This window comes from Prionailurus viverrinus, chromosome X, assembly GCF_022837055.1.
Source record: "Prionailurus viverrinus isolate Anna chromosome X, UM_Priviv_1.0, whole genome shotgun sequence".
Taxonomy (NCBI): Eukaryota; Metazoa; Chordata; class Mammalia; order Carnivora; family Felidae; genus Prionailurus; species Prionailurus viverrinus.
This window is the reverse complement of record NC_062579.1, coordinates 53,918,476-53,939,245: the sequence shown is the minus strand read 5'-3', so window position 1 is coordinate 53,939,245 and position 20,770 is coordinate 53,918,476. Positions and strand designations below refer to the sequence as shown.

The 20,770-nt window shown below is 39.2% G+C and overlaps 1 protein-coding gene across 6 annotated transcripts in view; it reads left to right on the top strand.

The window, feature by feature from the left end:
• The window catches only part of PHKA1 (phosphorylase kinase regulatory subunit alpha 1), a 190,182-nt gene that overhangs the window by 70,319 nt on the left and 99,093 nt on the right, over window positions 1–20,770 (top strand). For 5 of the 6 annotated variants that reach the window (XM_047843552.1, XM_047843550.1, XM_047843551.1 and 2 more), the window contains one exon: window positions 7,433–7,567. The exons of the other annotated variant lie outside the window; for it this stretch is intronic. In XM_047843552.1, coding sequence (XP_047699508.1) covers window positions 7,433–7,567 — 135 coding nt within the window. The remainder of the gene's footprint in view (window positions 1–7,432; window positions 7,568–20,770) is intronic. 6 annotated transcript variants of the gene reach the window in all.

Below are 20,770 nucleotides of genomic sequence, written 5' to 3'. Positions count from 1 at the left end.
TTTATTATTTCATTCCTTCTGCTAGTTTTGGGTTTTGTTTTTCCTTCTTTTTCTACCTTCTTTAAGTATAAAGTTAGGTTTTTATTTGAGATTTTTCTTACTTCCTGAGATAGGCTTGTATTGCTGTAAATTTCCCTCTTAGAACCACTTTTGCAGCATCCCAAAAATTTTGGACCATTGTGTTTTCATTTCATTTGTTTTATGTACTTTTTTATTTATTCTTTTTTTTCTGGTGAACCCATTCATTGTTTATATTGTTTAACCTCCAAGTATTTATGGTCTTTCCAGATTTTTTTCTTGTGGTTTATTTCTAGTTTCATAGCGTTGTGGTCAGAAAAGATGCAAGGTATGACTTTGACCTTTTTAAATTTGTTGAGACTTGTGGCCTAATTGTGATCTATAATGGAGAATGTTCCATGTGCACTTGAGAAGAATGTGTATTCTCCTGTTTGGGGATGAAATTTTCTGAAAATATCTGTTAAATCCATTTGGTACAGTGTGTCACTTATAGCCACTGTTTCCTTGAAACCCATTCTTTATTAACCACCCCCCATCACTTTAGGTACATGGTGTCATAGTCTACATCCTTTTATTTTATGAATCTGTTGACTGAGTTTTACAGAAAGACTTATTTTTACTGCTTTTGTAAGTAAAATAATTATCTTACTACTTTTCATACTCTTACTTATGGTCTTTCCACTACTTTCTTGTAGAGCTGGTTTAGTGGTCATGAACTCCTTTAGTTTTTATCTGAGGAACTCTTTATCTCTCCTTCTATTCTGATTGACAGCCTTGCTTGATAGAGTATTCTTGGCTGAAGATTTTTCCCTTTTAGCATTTTGAATATATCATGCCACTCCCTTCTGGTCTGCAAAGATCTGCTGAAAAATCTACTGATAGCTTTATGGAGTTTCCCTCGCATATAATTGTCTTCTCTCGTGCTGCTTTTAAAATTATTCATCACTAATTTTGCCACTTTAATTACTATGCCACACTACTTACTAAGTGTGGACCTCCTAGGGTTGATTTTTTATGGGGATTTCTTTGTCTCCTGGATGTGGATGTTTCCTTCTCCATATTAGGGAAATTTTCAGCTATTATTTCTTCAAATAAATTTTCTATCTTCTATTCTCTCTCTTCTTCTTCTGGGATCTCTATAATGTGAATATTATTACCTTGATGGAGTCCCTGGGTTCCCTAAGGCTATTCTCATTTTGCATAATATTCTTTTCCTCTCATTTTTTCAGCTTAATTATTTTCCATTACTCTTTCAGGTCAGTAATTTGTTTTTCTACTTCCTCTAGCCTCCTATTTATTCCATCAAGTGTATTTTTTTTAATTTTTTTTAACGTTTATTTATTTTTGAGACAGAGAGAGACAGAGCATGAACGGGGGAGGGGCAGAGAGAGAGGGAGACACAGAATCGGAAGCAGGCTCCAGGCTCTGAGCCTTCAGCCCAGAGCCCGACGCGGGGCTCGAACTCATGGACCGCGAGATTGTGACCTGAGCTGAAGTTGGACGCTTAACCGACTGAGCCACCCAGGCGCCCCCCATCAAGTGTATTTTTAATTTCAGTTATTGTCTTCTTCATCTTTGATTGGTTCTTTTTTTATCTCTTTGTTAAAGGTCTCCCTGATGGCTTCCACTCTTTTCTCAAATTCAACAAGTATCTTTAAAAGACCATTACTTCAAATTCTCTATCAGGAATTCTACTTACATTTGTTTTACTTAAGTCTCTTGCTGTGATTTGGTCCTTTTATTTCTTTTGTAACATATTCCTCTGTCTCCTCATTTTGTCTAAGTCTCTGTGTCTTTTCTGTAAGAGGAAAGTCACTTACTTCTGTTGTTCCTAATGATAATAGCCTTATGAAGAAGAGGTCCCATAGTGTCTTGCTGTGTGGTGTCCCATTCCCCAGGACCTGGAACTTCAGGAAGGATTTCTTATGTGGGCTGTGTATGCCCTACTCTTGAGTCCTGGCCTCTTTTTCCTTTAGTCAAGTTGTCTGCAGGGACTCTCTTTGCCTGTTGTTGTCAGTGTTTGGTCCCTGGCTGGGTGGAGCATATTTTAACAAGGTGTGTACCTGTCAGCATGCAAAATGAGACCTGACACTGGCACTGGAACTTTAGTCCCACAGAACATGTGGATTGGGAGATAAGGTGTTGGTGGGGTTTCCACCTGTGTTCTGGGGGAGGGGACCTGCAACGCCATGACTGAGGCAAGCATGACTGGGAAGGGCAGATCCACCCAAATGTGGGAATGGCAGGATTTGGTGTAAGCAAGTTAAGTAGCAAGTTTCAACACTGCTGGTTCCTGCCAGTGGCCATGTATTTATGCTGAGTGGTGAGGGACAGAAATGGTACCTTCCAGCTCCTTTATTCCTGGAAGGGTCTCACTGTGATCACTCAGGGACATGCTCTGAGATGAGTAAATAACTCTCCCTTTCATTTGTCCCCAGTGTGTTTCATACTGCTGCTTCCACACTGTATCCTGCTGGTTGTTTGTCGTGGTCTCTTAAAGGGCAGGGATTCCACTTCCTAATGCCCTCTGGGTTCTCCCAGAGCTGAAACTGCTAATTTTTAAAATTCCAGGCTTTAAGTCCTGCTGGTTGTAGGAATTCACAAAACTCATCCCCTCTTGCTTTCAAAGCCAAGTGTTATGGGGATTTTTCCTCCCCATTTGGGCTCCTCGGTGTAATAGTCTGTTTTTTTGCTCTTCTCTGTGCCACCGGCTCCCTCCCCGCTACAGATGGCCACAGTCCATTTTGCTCCCAAATGGCATCTTTGCCCTTTCTACCTTCTTCATTGTGGCCTCTTCTCTACCTTAAGTTGTAGAGTTTGTTCTGCCAGTTTTCAAATTGTTTTCTGGGTTATTTACACTGATGTGAGTGTTATCTAGTTGTATCTGTGGGATGAGACAATCTTTAGGTCCCCCTAGTCTGTCATCTTCTCAGCCTCTTCCATTCTGCATTTTCTGATCCTATACCTGGTCTACTAAATTCTGCTGGAAAGAAATCACACAAATCAGCAGATGGTAGCACTGTAATTCTGAAGTCTCCAACCCAGCTAGGCCCACAGTGCCTCCTGTTAGTCCTTGTTCTTACTGTTACTCAGCATTTTCATTCTTTTCAACCACTGTTCGAAACCTTCTGTTTTCAAGCCCATCCCTTGTTTTTGTCCTTTTTCTTGGCCTGCTACCAAGGTTAGATATCTTAATCTAGCTAATGTTAATATTATGATCACTGTCTGTTTCCCAACCCTCCACCACAATCTTACTTATATCTTCACTTATCCTTGTTCCCTTTTCTCCAGTCTCAAAAAAGGTGTTTCTTCTCCTCTTTAAGACCAACTCCTCCTTCTAATGCTTGATCCTATCCTCATCCCCAGCCTTCCTAGAAACCTACTCTTTCCTCTAATCTTCAAACTCTTCCTCTCTTTTGGCTCTGTTTTTTAGTTCATTTACATACCTGTCACCCTCTAGTAATCCTATCTTTCCTTTCTCATCCGAATTTCTGCTTCTTTATATTCAATGCATTCTGCAGTCCTTTCCAGTGTGGCTTATTACTCCTCTGAAAATGCTTTTGCTTAATTTATTGAAAAACTCAGTAGATATTTTTCAATCCACACCATAGTAGATCTTTCTGTTTCATTTGTTGTTTATCTTTCCAGAAACTCTTAACTCACATGCCTTCTGTGATACCATCTCTTGGATCTTCTTCAACCTGAATTTTGCATTTTTCTGCCTCATTCTGGGCTTCCTCTTCTCTTTGACCCTTAATTGTTGGTATTCCTAGGACTTATATCCATAGACCTTCTTACTCAGAATATTTGTTCTGGTCTGTCAGGCTCCTATTCCAGACCTGCTCCCTTTCCCTACCTCCTCACTTCTTCCCTCTCAGAAGATGACTTCACTTCCTATATCATAGAGAAAATTCAAGCCTTGAGACAAGAACTCCTCATTCCCACCCCAGGCTTTTTTATCTGCCCATTTCTTATATGTTAAACTTTCTCAAGGTTGTATTCTGGGTTCTCTTATCTTTTTCTCTAAGTATTCTCCTTGACCCATCTCATCTCTTTGTATGCTAATGACTCCTGAATCTTTATTGCTGTCCTTTAAGACAACCCCACTTGGATGTCTCACATTCACTTCAAACTCAGCATGTCTACAAGTACATGTCTAGTGGCTCAGTCAGTTAAGAATCCAATTCTTTAAATTAGCTCAGGTCATGATCTCACAGTCATGAGGTCGAGCCCCGCATTGGGGCTGAGCATGGGGCCTGCTTGGAATTCTCTCTCTGCCCCTCCCCTGCTCATGCTTGCTCTCTCTCTCTCAAAATAAATAAATAAACTTAGAAAAACTCGACATGTCTTGGGGTGTCTGGGTGGCTCAGTCAGTTAAGCATCCAACTTCAGCTCAGGTCATGATCTCACAGCTCGTGAGTTCAAGCCCCACATCATGCCAGCTCAGAGCCTGGAGCCTTCTTCGGATTCTATGTCTCCCTGTCTCTCTCTGCCCCTCCCCCACTCACACTCTGTGTGTGTCTCTCTCTCAAAAATAAATGAACATTAAAAAATTTAAAAAAAAGAAAAACCTGACATGTCTAAAATTATTCAGCTGCACCCTCCTACTACTATATCACCCATGCCTGCTTTTCTCCCTATATGCCTGTGTCATTAAAAGCACACACCATTCTTAGTTCCACATATAAATTCCTGGGGAATCATTCTCAATATCTCCCCCTCTCACACCTCCTATATTCAATCACTTAACAAATACTGATTTTTTTACCTTCTAAATGACTCTGAAATCCATCTAGTCCTCTTCAGTGCCAATGTCATGATCCTAATCTAGGTAATCAACATCTCTCACTTGCATTACTGCAATGGATTTTTAAGTCTTCAGTCTAGGCCCACTACAGTCTATCAGCTTATTCTTTAATCATCAACATTAATATGCTTTTTAAGGTACAGATATGGACATATTATTTTCCTGATTACAACTCTACAGGGGTTTCTGTTGCCAACCTCCTTCATATGGCTTATAAGGTCCTTTAGGATCTGGTGCCTGACCCTGTCTCCATTGTCATTTTTTACATGGCTCCTTCACACTTCATGCTCCTTCGGTAAGAGCATTATATAATTCCTATATCTGCCTTGTTCCGTGCTGCCTTTGAGCCTTTGTTTCTGCTTTTTCTTCTGTCTGGAACAACTTCTCATACTTTTACCTTCACCTTTGCCAGATTAATTTCCATTCAGCCTTCTAGCAGAACTCAATGTCAATGTCATTTTCTCCAGGGATCATGCCTATCTCTGTACCCCTAGCATTTGGCAGTGCCTAGCACATTGGTGGCATTTTCTAAATGTTTTTCTAAAACGTAAAGTAAAAAAAGAGCTCAACTTTTGGGGTTGAAACTATTCCTAGTACCCCAGAGTGTTGCTCAGTTGCCTCTCTTTAAGTCCTCTCTACTCCTGCTACCAATTGCATTGCCCTCTGCAGGTCCCTGAAGCTTAGTAGAATGAAGTTTGGAAATCATTACCCAAGGATAAAATACAAAATCTTTAAAGTGGCACATATACCCTCCATAAAAATCTAGCCTCTGTCTGCCTTTCCAGATTCTTTTTTTTTTTTACCACCATGCAAGGTATTTTATGCTACAGCAACATTGAAGTGTATGTAGTTTCCCCCTCCCCAACACATACACATTCTTTTTTCATTTCCATGTTTTATGACCATTGTGTACCTTCTACCTAAAATGGATTTCCCCATTCCTATTCCTTTCTTTCTCCTGGCTAACATTCATTCTTTGAAATTCAGCTTAGATATCAACTCTTCCAGAAAGCCTTTTCTGAAACCACTCCTTACCAGTCCCAGACATGATAGGTGTTGCATTTGGGTGGCTTATAATGTTTTGTGCATATTTTATTTACCTAGCAGCTTAGTTTATAATCAGTTTATGTGTAATTCCATTACACTGTAAGCTCCTTTAAGAGAGAGACTAATTTATCCATCTCTTTATCCCTAATGCCTAGCATAGTACCTCATCCACTTAGGTGCTTAATAAATGTTTGTTAATAAATGAATGGATGACCACATGTGTTTTTCTGGACTTTCCTTAGCTGCATTATCATTCTTCCTTTGTACATTTTCCCTGGAGAATCTTTGTCATTTTTGTGTTTTTAGTTCTAAGTAATCAAGATTGTGTTATGTCCAGGGAACCCTATGATCACCGTATCCTGCATTTCCTGACCCAGACCACAGTAACACAATGCCATGAGGCCCCCAAGATAGAAAGATACACACAAAATATAATGGCAAAGATAAAGAAAGTGGCACTCTGTTAACTAGGTTTTTGCCCCCGATGCTCAACATAGAAAATGCTAGTCAACTTGAATGAACCAAATGGTACCTTCATTTTCCCATTATCCAATTCAACACATCTACCAGCACTGGAAGAACAAGAAGGTGCATGTTTGCCCCTGGTGCTTAGTGTCAAACTAGCTGAGGCCCCACTTGGATTATTAGCCCTCAACCAGGTATCTGTCCTCTAGAGGGAGAGTAAACAAAAGAGTCAGGGAACTGGCCTGGCCTCTTGCTTAGTGAGTATGATAACCACTGCACAGACATAAATATAAAAGGAAGAAAAGAGAGGGGTGCCTGGGTGGCTCAGTTGGTTGAGTGTCCGACTTCAGCTCAGGTCATGAACCCCGCAGTTTGTGAGTTCGAGTCCTGCATCAGGCTCTGTGCTGACAGCTCAGAGCCTGGAGCCTGCTTCGGATTCTGTGTCTCCCTCTCTCTCTGCCTTTCCCCTGCTCATGCTGTGTCTCTCTATGTCTCTGAAAAATAAATAAAGTGTTAAAAAATTTTTTGAAAAGGGAGCTGTCCAGGTTTGGCAGGCTCAGAATCTAGAGAAGTGGTATCCCTGTCCCCCAACTCCCAAAAGAACCACACACAATTTTATCTATGGTACCCCAGTTCTATATTCCGAGTTTACCTTGTCTTCTACCATTCTCTAGCTATATAGTAGTTCTTATTATTACCCTCAAAATCTGTCTGGTCTTAAGGGTAAGCATAAGAAAGAGCCTTGGAGAAGCAACTATTACCAAAGCTATAACACACCTCACATTGGATTTTTTTTTCCTACTTACACATGGAATCTCAGACATAAAGAGAGTGTGGCAATCTCTAGGAGCACATAGGTACTTAGCCAAAAAAGCAGAACCTAATTCTCTAGTCAAGAGATCCTTTTAGCTTTTTCATTTAGGTAACAGTGTTATGTACCTATCATGGTATGTGTTTCATAAAAGTTCCTCAATAACTATTGATCTCCTCCCATTTTCTTCTCTTCCCTTCAGAAGAAATTATGTGGCTTGAGAGATTTTTAGGTTCCTATTAAAATAAAAGTTTCTATTGACCTCATCTTTCTTTCTTTCTTAGTTTCCATTCTAGCTGAGACAGAAGAAATCAAGGCCATTTTGAAGGACAAGGGAATTGATGTAGAGACCATTGCTGAGGTATACCCTATCAGAGTACAACCAGCCCGTATTCTCAGCCACATTTATTCCAGCCTAGGTAAGGAAATTGGCCTTAATAATCATTATAATAATCAAAGCATTATTCAATACAGGCTGATTTCTTTCCTTCTTATTTTTTCTTGGTTTTGTAACTGCTTTATTCAACTGGATCTGAAAAGGAATTTGGAGTCTTTGGAACCTAAGTTTCTAACCCAATATATCCTGAGCAGGCTTGATAATTTTAAATGTGTTTATCAAGTCTGGTACCTAGGGCATAACTGTTAGCAAACAATATTGTATCTTCATTCCAAGTGCATGCTTAACTAACATGTTCTCCCCTTTCTTGAGACCTATATTTCTGTTTTGAATACATGCTAATTTTAGGTAAAGTAATAGCCAAGGAACTTGTTTTTAGGTCTTTTTTACTTTGTCATGTAATGAATTGGTTGACAAAATTTTAAAATTCCATTTAATCTAAAACTTATTTTAATTAGTATGCAATTTTTATTTAATTTATGAAACTTGGTAATTTAAGCAAATTACTACAAATTACAGATTTATACAATTTGTTACAGATTTTACATTAAAGAAATTACTATGCTGTTAACTGAAAAAAAAACAAAGAAAGGATCTGCAAAATTTTCTAAACTACCCTTTTGGAAGACTGAATAATGGCCCCCAAAGGTATCTAAGTCCTAATTCCTGGAACCTGTGAATATTACCTTATATAGCAGAAGAGATTTTGCAGGTATGATTAGTTTAAGGAGCGTGAGATGAGGAGGATTATCCTGGGTTTTCCAGGTGGACCCTAAATATAATCACAAGTGTCCTTATACAAGGAAAGCAGAAGGAGTTCATAGTATAGAAGGTAGGACATGTGACAACAGAACAAGAGATTGGAGTGATGCAGCTATGAGCCAAAGATTTTTAAGGAATGCCCACAACCTCTAGTAGTTAGAATTGAAAAGGAACAGATTCTCTCCTGGAACTTTCAGAAGAAATCGGCCCTGTTAATACCTTGGTTTTGTTTTTATTCTTGTAAGACTCATGTTGGGCTTCTGACCTCCAGAACTGTAAGAGAATATGTGTTGTTTTAAGCCACTAAGTTTGTGGTAATTTGTTAACAGCAGGAATGGGAAAGTAATACAGATTTTGGTACTGAGAAATGGGGTGATGCTGTAACAAATATATAAAAATGCGGAAGTGGCTTTGGAATCAGGTAATGGATAGAGGCTGGAAGAATTTTGAGTCACATGGTAGAAAAGTCCATATTGCCTTAAACTGTTGGGATGCTAAAGGCATTGCTGGTAAGTGCTCAGAAAGAAATGAGGAACATGTTCTTGCAAACTGGAGGAAAAGGATCCTTGTCATATGGTCACAGCAGGAGATTGTTAGCTGAATTGTGTCCTATTATGTGGAAAACACAACTACGAATTATGAACTTGGATATTTAGCTGAGGAGATTTTCTAGCAGAATGTTGAAATCATGACCTGGCTTTTTCTGGCTGCTTATAGTAAAATGCAAGAGGAAAGAGATAAATTGAAGGAAGAGCAGGTAAGCAAAAAGGAACTAGGACTTGATGAAATTCTCGGATTGGAAAAGATGATAAAATTAGGAGATTTACTGTTAGGAAAGCATGCTCTGGAAAAAAGGTCAAGGGTATGGCTGGACAACCTTTTGCTAGTGCTTCAGAAAGATCAAAAGATCAGTGTATTCATTTACACAGTGGGCTCTTTAAAGAGAATAGGCTTGTGACTCGTGGATTCCCTCAACCATATCAGCAGAATCTAAGACTAGAGATATTATTATACAGGAAAGATCTTGGGAGAGGACCCTCTTGGCTAATGACATGAACCCCCATGACATATATGTAATACAAAGTTTTTGAGAATGTTCTACATGCAGAAACAATGCCAAATTGGACTGAAAGGGACAGAGAGAGGACAAGATTAAAGAAGGATATTGGGCTTTCCAAACTCTATAGCCAGAAAGCAGGCTGATAAAACTACTAAGCTTTAAACAAATGCTACTCTTCAAGAAAAAGCAAGTATGACTTCAAGGGAGGTGCCTTGGGCTCAGATGGCAGAGCCTAAAACCACAGAGGATTACTACCATGCCTTGAAACCTAATGAAGTTTGCCCAGTTAGATTTTAAAAGCCCCAAACAGGGCTGTTGACTCCTTCCTTCCATTTTCTCCCTTTTGGAATGAGAATGTCCATAATTTGTATTCTATGCCTGTATTTTGAGAGAATATAACTTATTTTCTAGTTTCAAAGATCCACAGGTAGGAATTTTGCTTCAGGATGTATCATACCCAGATCCTCACTCATACCTGATTTAGATGATGAGACGTGGGGCTTTATGAATAATGATATTTAGAAGGTATTTTGTACTTCAGTTGATGCTGTGATGTGTTGAGAGTTTGGGGAATGTTGGGATGGAGTGAATGCACTTTGTAAATTGGAGGGATATGAATCTTTAGGGGCCAGAGTATGGACTGTGGAAGGCTGAAAAATGGTCCCCAATGACATCCAGGCCCTAATCCCTGGCACCTGTGAATGTTACCGTATATAATAAAAGGGAGTTGACAATGTGATAAAATTAAAGAGATTGAAATAGGATTATTCTGGATTATCCATGTGGGCCCTAAATGTAATCATAGGTGTCCTATTTATAAGAGGGAGCCAAAGGGATATCTGCCTGTAGAAGCAGGACATGTGGGGACAGAAGCAAGAGATTGGAGTGATACAGCTGCTAGCCTTATCCTCTAGAAATTGGAAGAGGCAAGGAACAAATTCTCTAGAAGGAACCAGCCTGCTGACCTTTTAATTTTGATTTTACCTTGTAATACCCATAAGGCTTATTTTGGACTTCTGACTTTAAGAGCTGTAAGAATTTAAATATGTGTTATTTTAAGCCACTACATTTGTGGTAATTTGTTATAGCACCAGTTAGAAATTAATACAATCTTAAATCAAGCCACAAAAGGGCAAATTTATAAATAAAGATTCTATCCTAGATAACGGATTGCCACTTAGAGAACCAGAGCCTGGCTTTTGTGTATGTGTGTGTGTGTGTGTGTGTGTGTGTGTGTGTGTGTGCGCGCACACGCGCGCTTTGTGTATATATGTATGTGTGTATACTTTTCTTCTTCACCAAGAATGGTCTGTTAGTAATTATAGCCAAGCCAAATCTCATACAGGTCAAAACCAGTTTCCTTACCTTTTTACTAACACCTATTTCAGAAACTCAATTTCTATGGCAGTTATGTAGATCTCAACTGAGATGGAATCAACCAAGGAGGAAAGGACCAACAGTCAGAGGTGACTTTTCTCTATCTCTCATAGGCACTCATAATTTATGCCAACAGGGCCTTAACTCTTAGAGCTTTTAATACTAAATATGACTCTTGGAATATACAGATTTCTCCCTTCTTCCATCCTAGCTATAAAGTACAAAGTCCCTTTTCTTTTTAATTCAAGTGCAAAGTTGAAATTTTGTAAAGAAACTTTACTTTAAAAAGGGGGAAACTAAAATGTAAACATAGAAATTAACAAGTTTATTGACTATAGATCTCAGATCCTAGTTAATTTCTGAGATATAGCCACAGCGTAGCTTGACTATTACAAAATACTGAGCCCTTTACTCAACCCTATCTGAGATAAATTCCAAGTCAAGTTTCTGAAACTTCTGAGATTAATTTGGGTTGATGCTTTACAAGCTGGGATGAATATCTCACTCCTTCCCAGAACCAGACTCCTGGTTTTTATCTTTTTGGCCATTCCCTCTAGCCTCAGACTATAATGTGCTCCTAGTTTCCAGATCCCAGTCTACTAAATGTTTTGACATAAGGAAGGTATTTCTCCATGTAGCCCAAATCTTATTCCAAGATCAAGTATTAGTTGATCTTGTAGTCACTTTCTTTGACCCTCTTAGAAAGTCTTTATGGTTTGGAGTTCATGCAAGTCCTGTTGTTGCCTTTGACCTGATTCTTTCTGGCTGTCACTCAGAAGATGATAGGTTACTTCTTCACATGTATTGCTCTAAATTCAGCATAATCTTACTAGGATATAGGTAACTTCCAAGCTCTGGGCCATCATTCTTGGAATCTACCTGCATCACATCACATCTCTCCAACAAACTGAAGCAAACTCCCTGCTGGTCACTTTTTCAAAGCCTACACTTTGTTTGGGGCCTCTTACTAAGCTATTATTTCCTAGTCACAGGAAATGAAGACTGATGGATCTTGAGTTTAATGAGTGATTAACCATTACAGGGACTCAAGTTAACAAGTTGCATTTATTTTCCAAATATTTTTCTGCGTTTGCTTCATTCATTCTTTCATAAGAATCTGTTGCTCACTTATGTACCAGACACTGGGCTAGATGCTATAGGCAACATAGACACTTACCCAGTGAACTATAGTGCGGCCTTATAAATGTTATAGTAGTGGTGTTATGTACAAAGCACAGGAGAAAGAGGATAGATTTGTCTGGGAAAGTCAGGAAAGGCATGATACGATAACTTATCAAACGAGTGACTCTTCAAATTTTTAACATTGTAACAATTTCACAATTCCAAAATTGCTTGAAGCATACATCAAGTGAGAACTCTCTTTAAAAAAAAGAGAGGGGCACCTGGGTGGCGCAGTCGGTTAAGCGTCCGACTTCAGCCAGGTCACGATCTCACGGTCCATGAGTTCGAGCCCCGCGTCAGGCTCTGGGCTGATGGCTCAGAGCCTGGAGCCTGTTTCTGATTCTGTGTCTCCCTCTCTCTCTGACCCTCCCCCATTCATGCTCTGTCTCTCTCTGTCCCAAAAATAAATAAACGTTGAAAAAAAAATTTTTTTTAAATAAAAAAAAGAGAGATTTCTTTACCAGGCGTAATCATGTATATATGTTAACTAAATGGGAATGTCTGCCTCACCTCAAACACTGTACTTCATGTATTTCAGTTCTATAATATCTTTTTTTAATTTTTTTAAAGTATGAGATTAATCAACTTTAGGAACATAAGAACTTCATGAATATTAAACTTAATTCTTTATATAGTTCTCTTTCCTAATCTGTTAGTGTGCATAGATACATTTATAGTTATATTTTATGTGTGCATATTAACTTGTTTTTTTCACTTATTCTTTCTTGTAAGTTTGTTTACATATTGAAAGAACTATGTATTACTCCATCAAATTAAAGTAATTATTGCCTTTTTATTAGGTACTTGAATTGTTTCCCAAGTTTTTATACTTCTGTGAATGCCTTTGTATAGGCTTTCATACATATACTCCTGCTTCTTTGGAGCATATTCTCAGAAAAAGGGATTCTGGATAAAAGAGTATGGACAACCTTGTGGCTCTTGTTTTGTGTTGCCAGAGTATTCTTTACAAAGACAAACCAATTTTTAGTGACATCAATAAATACAAAATATACCTTTTTATTTTTACTACCCCACTAACATTGAATTTTTATCATTTTTCATTAGATTAATAGTTTTATCACACATGCTATTTTAATTGCCTTTCTTTAATTCCCAGGGAGGATATGCACTTTTTTCAATTTTGCTTTACTTTTTTTTTTTGAAATTGTGTCTCCTATTGCTTGTATATCTAGCAGGATCTGTACATTTTCATATATATATTTATCAGTTCTTTTAAGTATGCTTTATGGTAGGCTTTTATCAATGAAGTTTGTAATGTACATATATATTTTGTTTTGTAACTTTCCTTTAGATAATTATTTTCTTGCCTTTGTGCAAATTTTTGAATGACAAATGCATCCATTTTAGCATATATATATATATATATATATATATATATATATGTTTCATTTCTTCAGGAATTGTAAATTTATCTCCTAGTTTGATTTGAATAGATGCACTATTCTCATTCTTCAATTTTCTTTTTTTTTTTTTTTTCTTTTTTTTTTTCTGAAATTTATTGACAAATTGGTTTCCATACAACACCCAGTGCTCATCCCAAAAGGTGCCCTCCTCAATACCCATCACCCACCCTCTCCTCCCTCCCACCCCCCATCAACCCTCAGTTTGTTCTCAGTTTTTAACAGTCTCTTATGCTTTGGCTCTCTCCCATTCTAACCTCTTTTTTTTTTTTTTCCTTCCCCTCCCCCATGGGTTCCTGTTAAGTTTCTCAGGATCCACATAAGAGTGAAACCATATGGTATCTGTCTTTCTCTGTATGGCTTATTTCACTTAGCATCACACTCTCCAGTTCCATCCACGTTGCTACAAAAGGCCATATTTCATTTTTTCTCATTGCCACGTAATATTCCATTGTGTATATAAACCACAATTTCTTTATCCATTCATCAGTGGATGGACATTTAGGCTCTTTCCATAATTTGGCTATTGTTGAGAGTGCTGCTATGAACATTGGGGTACAAGTGGCCCTATGCATCAGTGCTCCTGTATCCCTTGGATAAATTCCTAGCAGTGCTACTGCTGGGTCATAGGGTAGGTCTATTTTTAATTTTCTGAGGAACCTCCACACTGCTTTCCAGAGGGGCTGCACCAATTTGCATTCCCACCAACAGTGCAAGAGGGTTCCCGTTTCTCCACATCCTCTCCAGCATCTATAGTCTCCTGATTTGTTCATTTTGGCCACTCTGACTGGCGTGAGGTGATACCTGAGTGTGGTTTTGATTTGTATTTCCCTGATAAGGAGCGACGCTGAACATCTTTTCATGTGCCTGTTGGCCATCCGGATGTCTTCTTTAGAGAAGTGTCTATTCATGTTTTCTGCCCATTTCTTCACTGGGTTATTTGTTTTTTGGGTGTGGAGTTTGGTGAGCTCTTTATAGATTTTGGAGACTAGCCCTTTGTCCGATATGTCATTTGCGAATATCTTTTCCCATTCCGTTGGTTGCCTTTTAGTTTTGTTGGTTGTTTCCTTTGCTGTGCAGAAGCTTTTTATCTTCATAAGGTCCCAGTAATTCACTTTTGCTTTTAATTCCCTTGCCTTTGGGGATGTGTCGAGTAAGAGATTGCTACGGCTGAGGTCAGAGAGGTCTTTTCCTGCTTTCTCCTCTAAGGTTTTGATGGTTTCCTGTCTCACATTTAGGTCCTTTATCCATTTTGAGTTTATTTTTGTGAATGGTGTGAGAAAGTGGTCTAGTTTCAACCTTCTGCATGTTGCTGTCCAGTTCTCCCAGCACCATTTGTTAAAGAGGCTGTCTTTTTTCCATTGGATGTTCTTCCCTGCTTTGTCAAAGATGAGTTGGCCATACGTTTGTGGGTCTAGTTCTGGGGTTTCTATTCTATTCCATTGGTCTATGTGTCTGTTTTGGTGCCAATACCATGCTGTCTTGATGATGACAGCTTTGTAGTAGAGGCTAAAGTCTGGGATTGTGATGCCTCCTGCTTTGGTCTTCTTCTTCAAAATTCCTTTGGCTATTTGGGGCCTTTTGTGGTTCCATATGAATTTTAGGATGGCTTGTTCTAGTTTCGAGAAGAATGCTGGTGCAATTTTGATTGGGATTGCATTGAATGTGTAGATAGCTTTGGGTAGTATTGACATTTTGACAATATTTATTTTTCCAATCCATGAGCAGGGAATGTCTTTCCATTTCTTTAAATCTTCTTCAATTTCCTTCATAAGCTTTCTATAGTTTTCAGCATACAGATCCTTTACATCTTTGGTTAGATTTATTCCTAGGTATTTTATGCTTCTTGGTGCAATTGTGAATGGGATCAGTTTCTTTATTTGTCTTTCTGTTGCTTCATTGTTAGTGTATAAGAATGCAACTGATTTCTGTACATTGATTTTGTATCCTGCAACTTTGCTGAATTCCTGTATCAGTTCTAGCAGACTTTTGGTGGAGTCTATCGGATTTTCCATGTATAGTATCATGTCATCTGCAAAAAGCGAAAGCTTGACTTCATCTTTGCCAATTTTGATGCCTTTGATTTCCTTTTGTTGTCTGATTGCTGATGCTAGAACTTCCAGCACTATGTTAAACAGCAGCGGTGAGAGTGGGCATCCTTGTCGTGTTCCTGATCTCAGGGAAAAAGCTCTCAGTTTTTCCCCGTTGAGGATGATGTTAGCTGTGGGCTTTTCATAAATGGCTTTTATGATCTTTAAGTATGTTCCTTCTATCCCGACTTTCTCAAGGGTTTTTATTAAGAAAGGGTGCTGGATTTTGTCAAAGGCCTTTTCTGCATCGATTGACAGGATCATATGGTTCTTCTCTCTTTTTTTGTTAATGTGATGTATCACGTTGATTGATTTGCGAATGTTGAACCAGCCCTGCATCCCAGGAATGAATCCCACTTGATCATGGTGAATAATTCTTTTTATATGCCGTTGAATTCGATTTGCTAGTATCTTATTGAGAATTTTTGCATCCATATTCATCAGGGATATTGGCCTGTAGTTCTCTTTTTTTACTGGGTCTCTGTCTGGTTTAGGAATCAAAGTAATACTGGCTTCATAGAATGAGTCTGGAGGTTTTCCTTCCCTTTCTATTTCTTGGAATAGCTTGAGAAGGATAGGTATTATCTCTGCTTTAAACGTCTGGTAGAACTCCCCTGGGAAGCCATCTGGTCCTGGACTCTTATTTGTTGGGAGATTTTTGATAACCGATTCAATTTCTTCGCTGGTTATGGGTCTGTTCAAGCTTTCTATTTCCTCCTGATTGAGTTTTGGAAGAGTGTGGGTGTTCAGGAATTTGTCCATTTCTTCCAGGTTGTCCAATTTGTTGGCATATAAGTTTTCATAGTATTCCCTGATAATTGTTTGTATCTCTGAGGGATTGGTTGTAATCATTCCATTTTCATTCATGATTTTATCTATTTGGGTCATCTCCCTTTTCTTTTTGAGAAGCCTGGCTAGAGGTTTGTCAATTTTGTTTATTTTTTCAAAAAACCAACTCTTGGTTTCGTTGATCTGCTCTACAGTTTTTTTAGATTCTATATTGTTTATTTCTGCTCTGATCTTTATTATTTCTCTTCTTCTGCTGGGCTTAGGCTGCCTTTGCTGTTCTGCTTCTAGTTCCTTTAGGTGTGCTGTTAGATTTTGTATTTGGGATTTTTCTTGTTTCTTGAGATAGGCCTGGATTGCAATGTATTTTCCTCTCAGGACTGCCTTTGCTGCGTCCCAAAGCGTTTGGATTGTTGTATTTTCATTTTCGTTTGTTTCCATATATTTTTTAATTTCTTCTCTAATTGCCTGGTTGACCCACTCATTCGTTAGTAGGGTGTTCTTTAACCTCCATGCTTTTGGAGGTTTTCCAGACTTTTTTCTGTGGTTGATTTCAAGCTTCATAGCATTGTGGTCTGAAAGTAAGCATGGTATAATTTCAATTCTTGTAAACTTATGAAGGGCTGTTTTGTGACCCAGTATATGATCTATCTTGGAGAATGTTCCATGTGCACTCGAGAAGAAAGTATATTCTGTTGCTTTAGGATGCAGAGTTCTAAATATATCTGTCAAGTCCATCTGATCCAATGTCTCATTCAGGGCCCTTGTTTCTTTATTGACCGTGTGTCTAGATGATCTATCCATTTCTGTAAGTGGTGTATTAAAGTCCCCTGCAATTACCACATTCTTATCCATAAGGTTGCTTATGTTTATGAGTAATTGTTTTATATATTTGGGGGCTCCGGTATTCGGTGCATAGACATTTATAATTGTTAGCTCTTCCTGATGGATAGACCCTGTAACTATTATATAATGTCCTTCTTCATCTCTTGTTACAGCCTTTAATTTAAAGTCTAGTTTGTCTGATATAAGTATGGCTACTCCAGCTTTCTTTTGGCTTCCAGTCGCATGATAAATAGTTCTCCATCCCCTCACTCTCAATCTAAAGGTGTCCTCAGGTCTAAAATGAGTCTCTTGTAGACAGCAAATAGATGGGTCTTGTTTTTTTATCCATTCTGATACCCTATGTCTTTTGGTAGGCGCATTTAATCCATTTACATTCAGTGTTATTATAGAAAGATATGGGTTTAGAGTCATTGTGATGTCTGTATGTTTTATGCTTATAGTGATGTCTCTGGGACTTTGTCTCACAGGATCCCCCTTAGGATCTCTTGTAGGGCTGGTTTAGTGGTGACAAATTCCTTCAGTTTTTGTTTGTTTGGGAAGACCTTTATCTCTCCTTCTATTCTAAATGACAGACTTGCTGGATAAAGGATTCTCGGCTGCATATTTTTTCTGTCTAGCACCCTGAAAATCTCGTGCCAATTCTTTCTGGCCTGCCAAGTTTCAAAAGAGAGATCAGTCACGAGTCTTATAGGTCTCCCTTTATATGTGAGGGCACGTTTACCCCTTGCTGCTTTCAGAATTTTCTCTTTATCCTTGTATTTTGCCAGTTTCACTATGATATGTCGTGCAGAAGATCGATTCAAGTTATGTCTGAAGGGAGTTCTCTGTGCCTCTTGGATTTCAATGCCTTTTTCCTTCCCCAGTTCAGGGAAGTTCTCAGCTATGATTTCTTCAAGTACCCCTTCAGCACCTTTCCCTCTCTCTTCCTCCTCTGGGATACCAATTATGCGTATATTATTTCTTTTTAGTGTATCACTTAATTCTCTAATTTTCCCCTCATACTCCTGGATTTTTTTATCTCTCTTTTTCTCAGCTTCCTCTTTTTCCATAACTTTATCTTCTAGTTCACCTAATCTCTCGTCTGCCTCTTCAAGCCGAGCTGTGGTGGTTTCCATTTTGTTATGCATTTCGTTTAAAGCGTTTTTCAGCTCCTCGTGACTGTTCCTTAGTCCCTTGATCTCTGTAGCAAGAGATTCTCTGCTGTCCTGTATACTGTTTTCAAGCCCAGCGATTAATTTTATGACTGTTATTCTAAATTCACTTTCTGTTATGTTATTTAAGTCCTTTTTGATCAGCTCATTAGCTGTTGTTATTTCCTGGAGATTCTTCTGAGGGGAATTCTTCCGCTTGGTCATTTTGGATAGTCCCTGGCGTGGTGAGGACCTGCAGGGCACTTCCCCTGTGCTGTGGTGTATTACTGGAGTTGGTGGGCGGGGCCGCAGTCAGACCTGATGTCTGCCCCCAGCCCACCGCTGGGGCCACAGTCAGACTGGTGTGTGCCTTCTCTTCCCCTCTCCTAGGGGCGGGATTCACTGTGGGGTGGTGCGGCTCGTCTGGGCTACTTGCACCCTGCCAGGCTTGTGATGCTGGGGATCTGGCGTATTAGCTGGGGTGGGTAGGCAAGGTGCTCGGGGGCAGGAGGGGCAGGCTTAGATCGCTTCTCCTTAGGTGATCCACCTCAGGAGGGGCCCTGTGGCAGCGGGAGGGAGTCAGATCTGCTGCCGGAGGTTTGGCTCCGCAGAAGCGCAGAGTTGGGTGTTTGCGCGGAGCGAGCAAGTTCCCTGGCAGGAACCGGTTCCCTTTGGGATTTCGGCTGGGGGATGGGCGGGGGAAATGGCGCTGGCGAGCGCCTTTGTTCCCCACCAAACTGAGCTCTGTTGTCAGGGGGCTCAGCAGCTCTCCCTCCCTTTGTCCTCCAGCCTTCCCGCTTTCCGAGCAGAGCTGTTAACTTATGACCTCCCAGACGCTAAGTCGCGCTTGCTGTCGGAACACAGTCCGCCCGGCCCCTCCGCTTTTGCAAGCCAGACTCGGGGGCTCTGCTTGGCCTGCGAGCCGCCCCTCCGCCCCGGCTCCCTCCCGCCAGTCCGTGGAGCGCGCACCGCCTCGCCGCCCTTCCTACCCTCTTCCGTGGGCCTCTCGTCTGCGCTTGGCTCCGGCGACTCCGTTCTGCTAATCCTCTGGCGGTTTTCTGGGTTATTTAGGCAGGTGTAGATGGAATCTAAGTGATCAGCAGGACGTGCGGTGAGCCCAGCGTCCTCCTAAGCCGCCATCTTGCCGCAACTCCCCTCATTCTTCAATTTTCATAAGTAGTAAGCTATGATTACAAATTGATATGTACATACTGGGTGCAGGGAACTGAAAAGTAGAGCAAAGCACAAAGGAAAAAGATAAAAGTCACCTATAATTCTATCACTCATAGGAAGCTATTGTTTTTGTTTTGTAGTATTTGCTTCCAATCATTTTTTTATAAAATATATACATATATACATACTTGTTTTTAGAAAAATGGTGTCCAAAAGAATAGTCTTTGCAATTTGTACAATTTTTTTAATGTTTATTTATGTATTTTGAGAGAGGGAGAGAGAGTGAGCAGGGAAGGGGCAGAGAGAGAGAGGGAGAGAGAGAATCCCAAGGAGGCTCCACACTGTCAGCACAGAGCTCGATGCGGGACTTGATCTCACGAACCAACCTGAGCCAAAATCAAGAGTTGGTTGCTTAACTGACTGAGCCACCTAGGTGCCCCACAATTTGTACTTTGCAATATAATAATGTATAATGAACCCTATTATATTTTCTTAAATAACCTCCTATAACACTATTTTAATATCTGTGTTAGCATAATTTCAGGTTTTTAGACATATAGGTAATAAATTGTTTTGATAAATTAAGTTGCCTTTTTTTCTACTTATTTTGTAAATTATTTATTGATATTCTTTTACCATTTTACTACTGGAAAATTGCCAGTTTCTTATTAGTTTAGACAATATTTTTTTATATGAGAGATGCTAACACTTTGTCTTCCACATGTTATTGCAATGTTTTGCTATTTTATTATTTGCCTTTTAATTTTGTATTTGATTTTGACAGACAAAAGTTTTATATTTTTTCATAGTAAAATTGTTTCCTTTTTGGTTTCTTTGCTGTTATCCTTAGAAAGATAAACTCATTGCTAGGTCAGATACATTTTCACTGTATTTTATTTCTTTTTAGTCACAACTTTACATTTAACACTTAGTCTAGAATTTTAATTTTCATTTATCTTATGATGTAAGAATCATAACTTGTTTGCTAAATAGCCAGTCATTCCAGCACTATTGACTGAATAGTTCATATAAACACTGTTTTGAAATGTCACCTTGATCATTTACTGTACATACATAGATTCATTAAGTGTGTGTGTGTGCACACACACACATACATGTGCATGTGTGTATGTTTCTGGCCTTACTTTTTGGTGCTGTTGGTCACAGTTTCTTCTTTCTTAGCACTAAACTTTTTAAGTTATCAAGCTTCGGACTCTTTAATAATTGGGAAAATGTAAGATAAAACAGAAATGAAATAGAAACTTTTGCCCATCCATTTTATAAAAGTTAATATTGATAATATCCAGTGCTGGTGAATATGTGGAGAAATGGATACTCTCAGCACTCCTGGTAGTAGTGTAAATCAGAGGCAATTTGGCATTACCCATAAAAAAATGT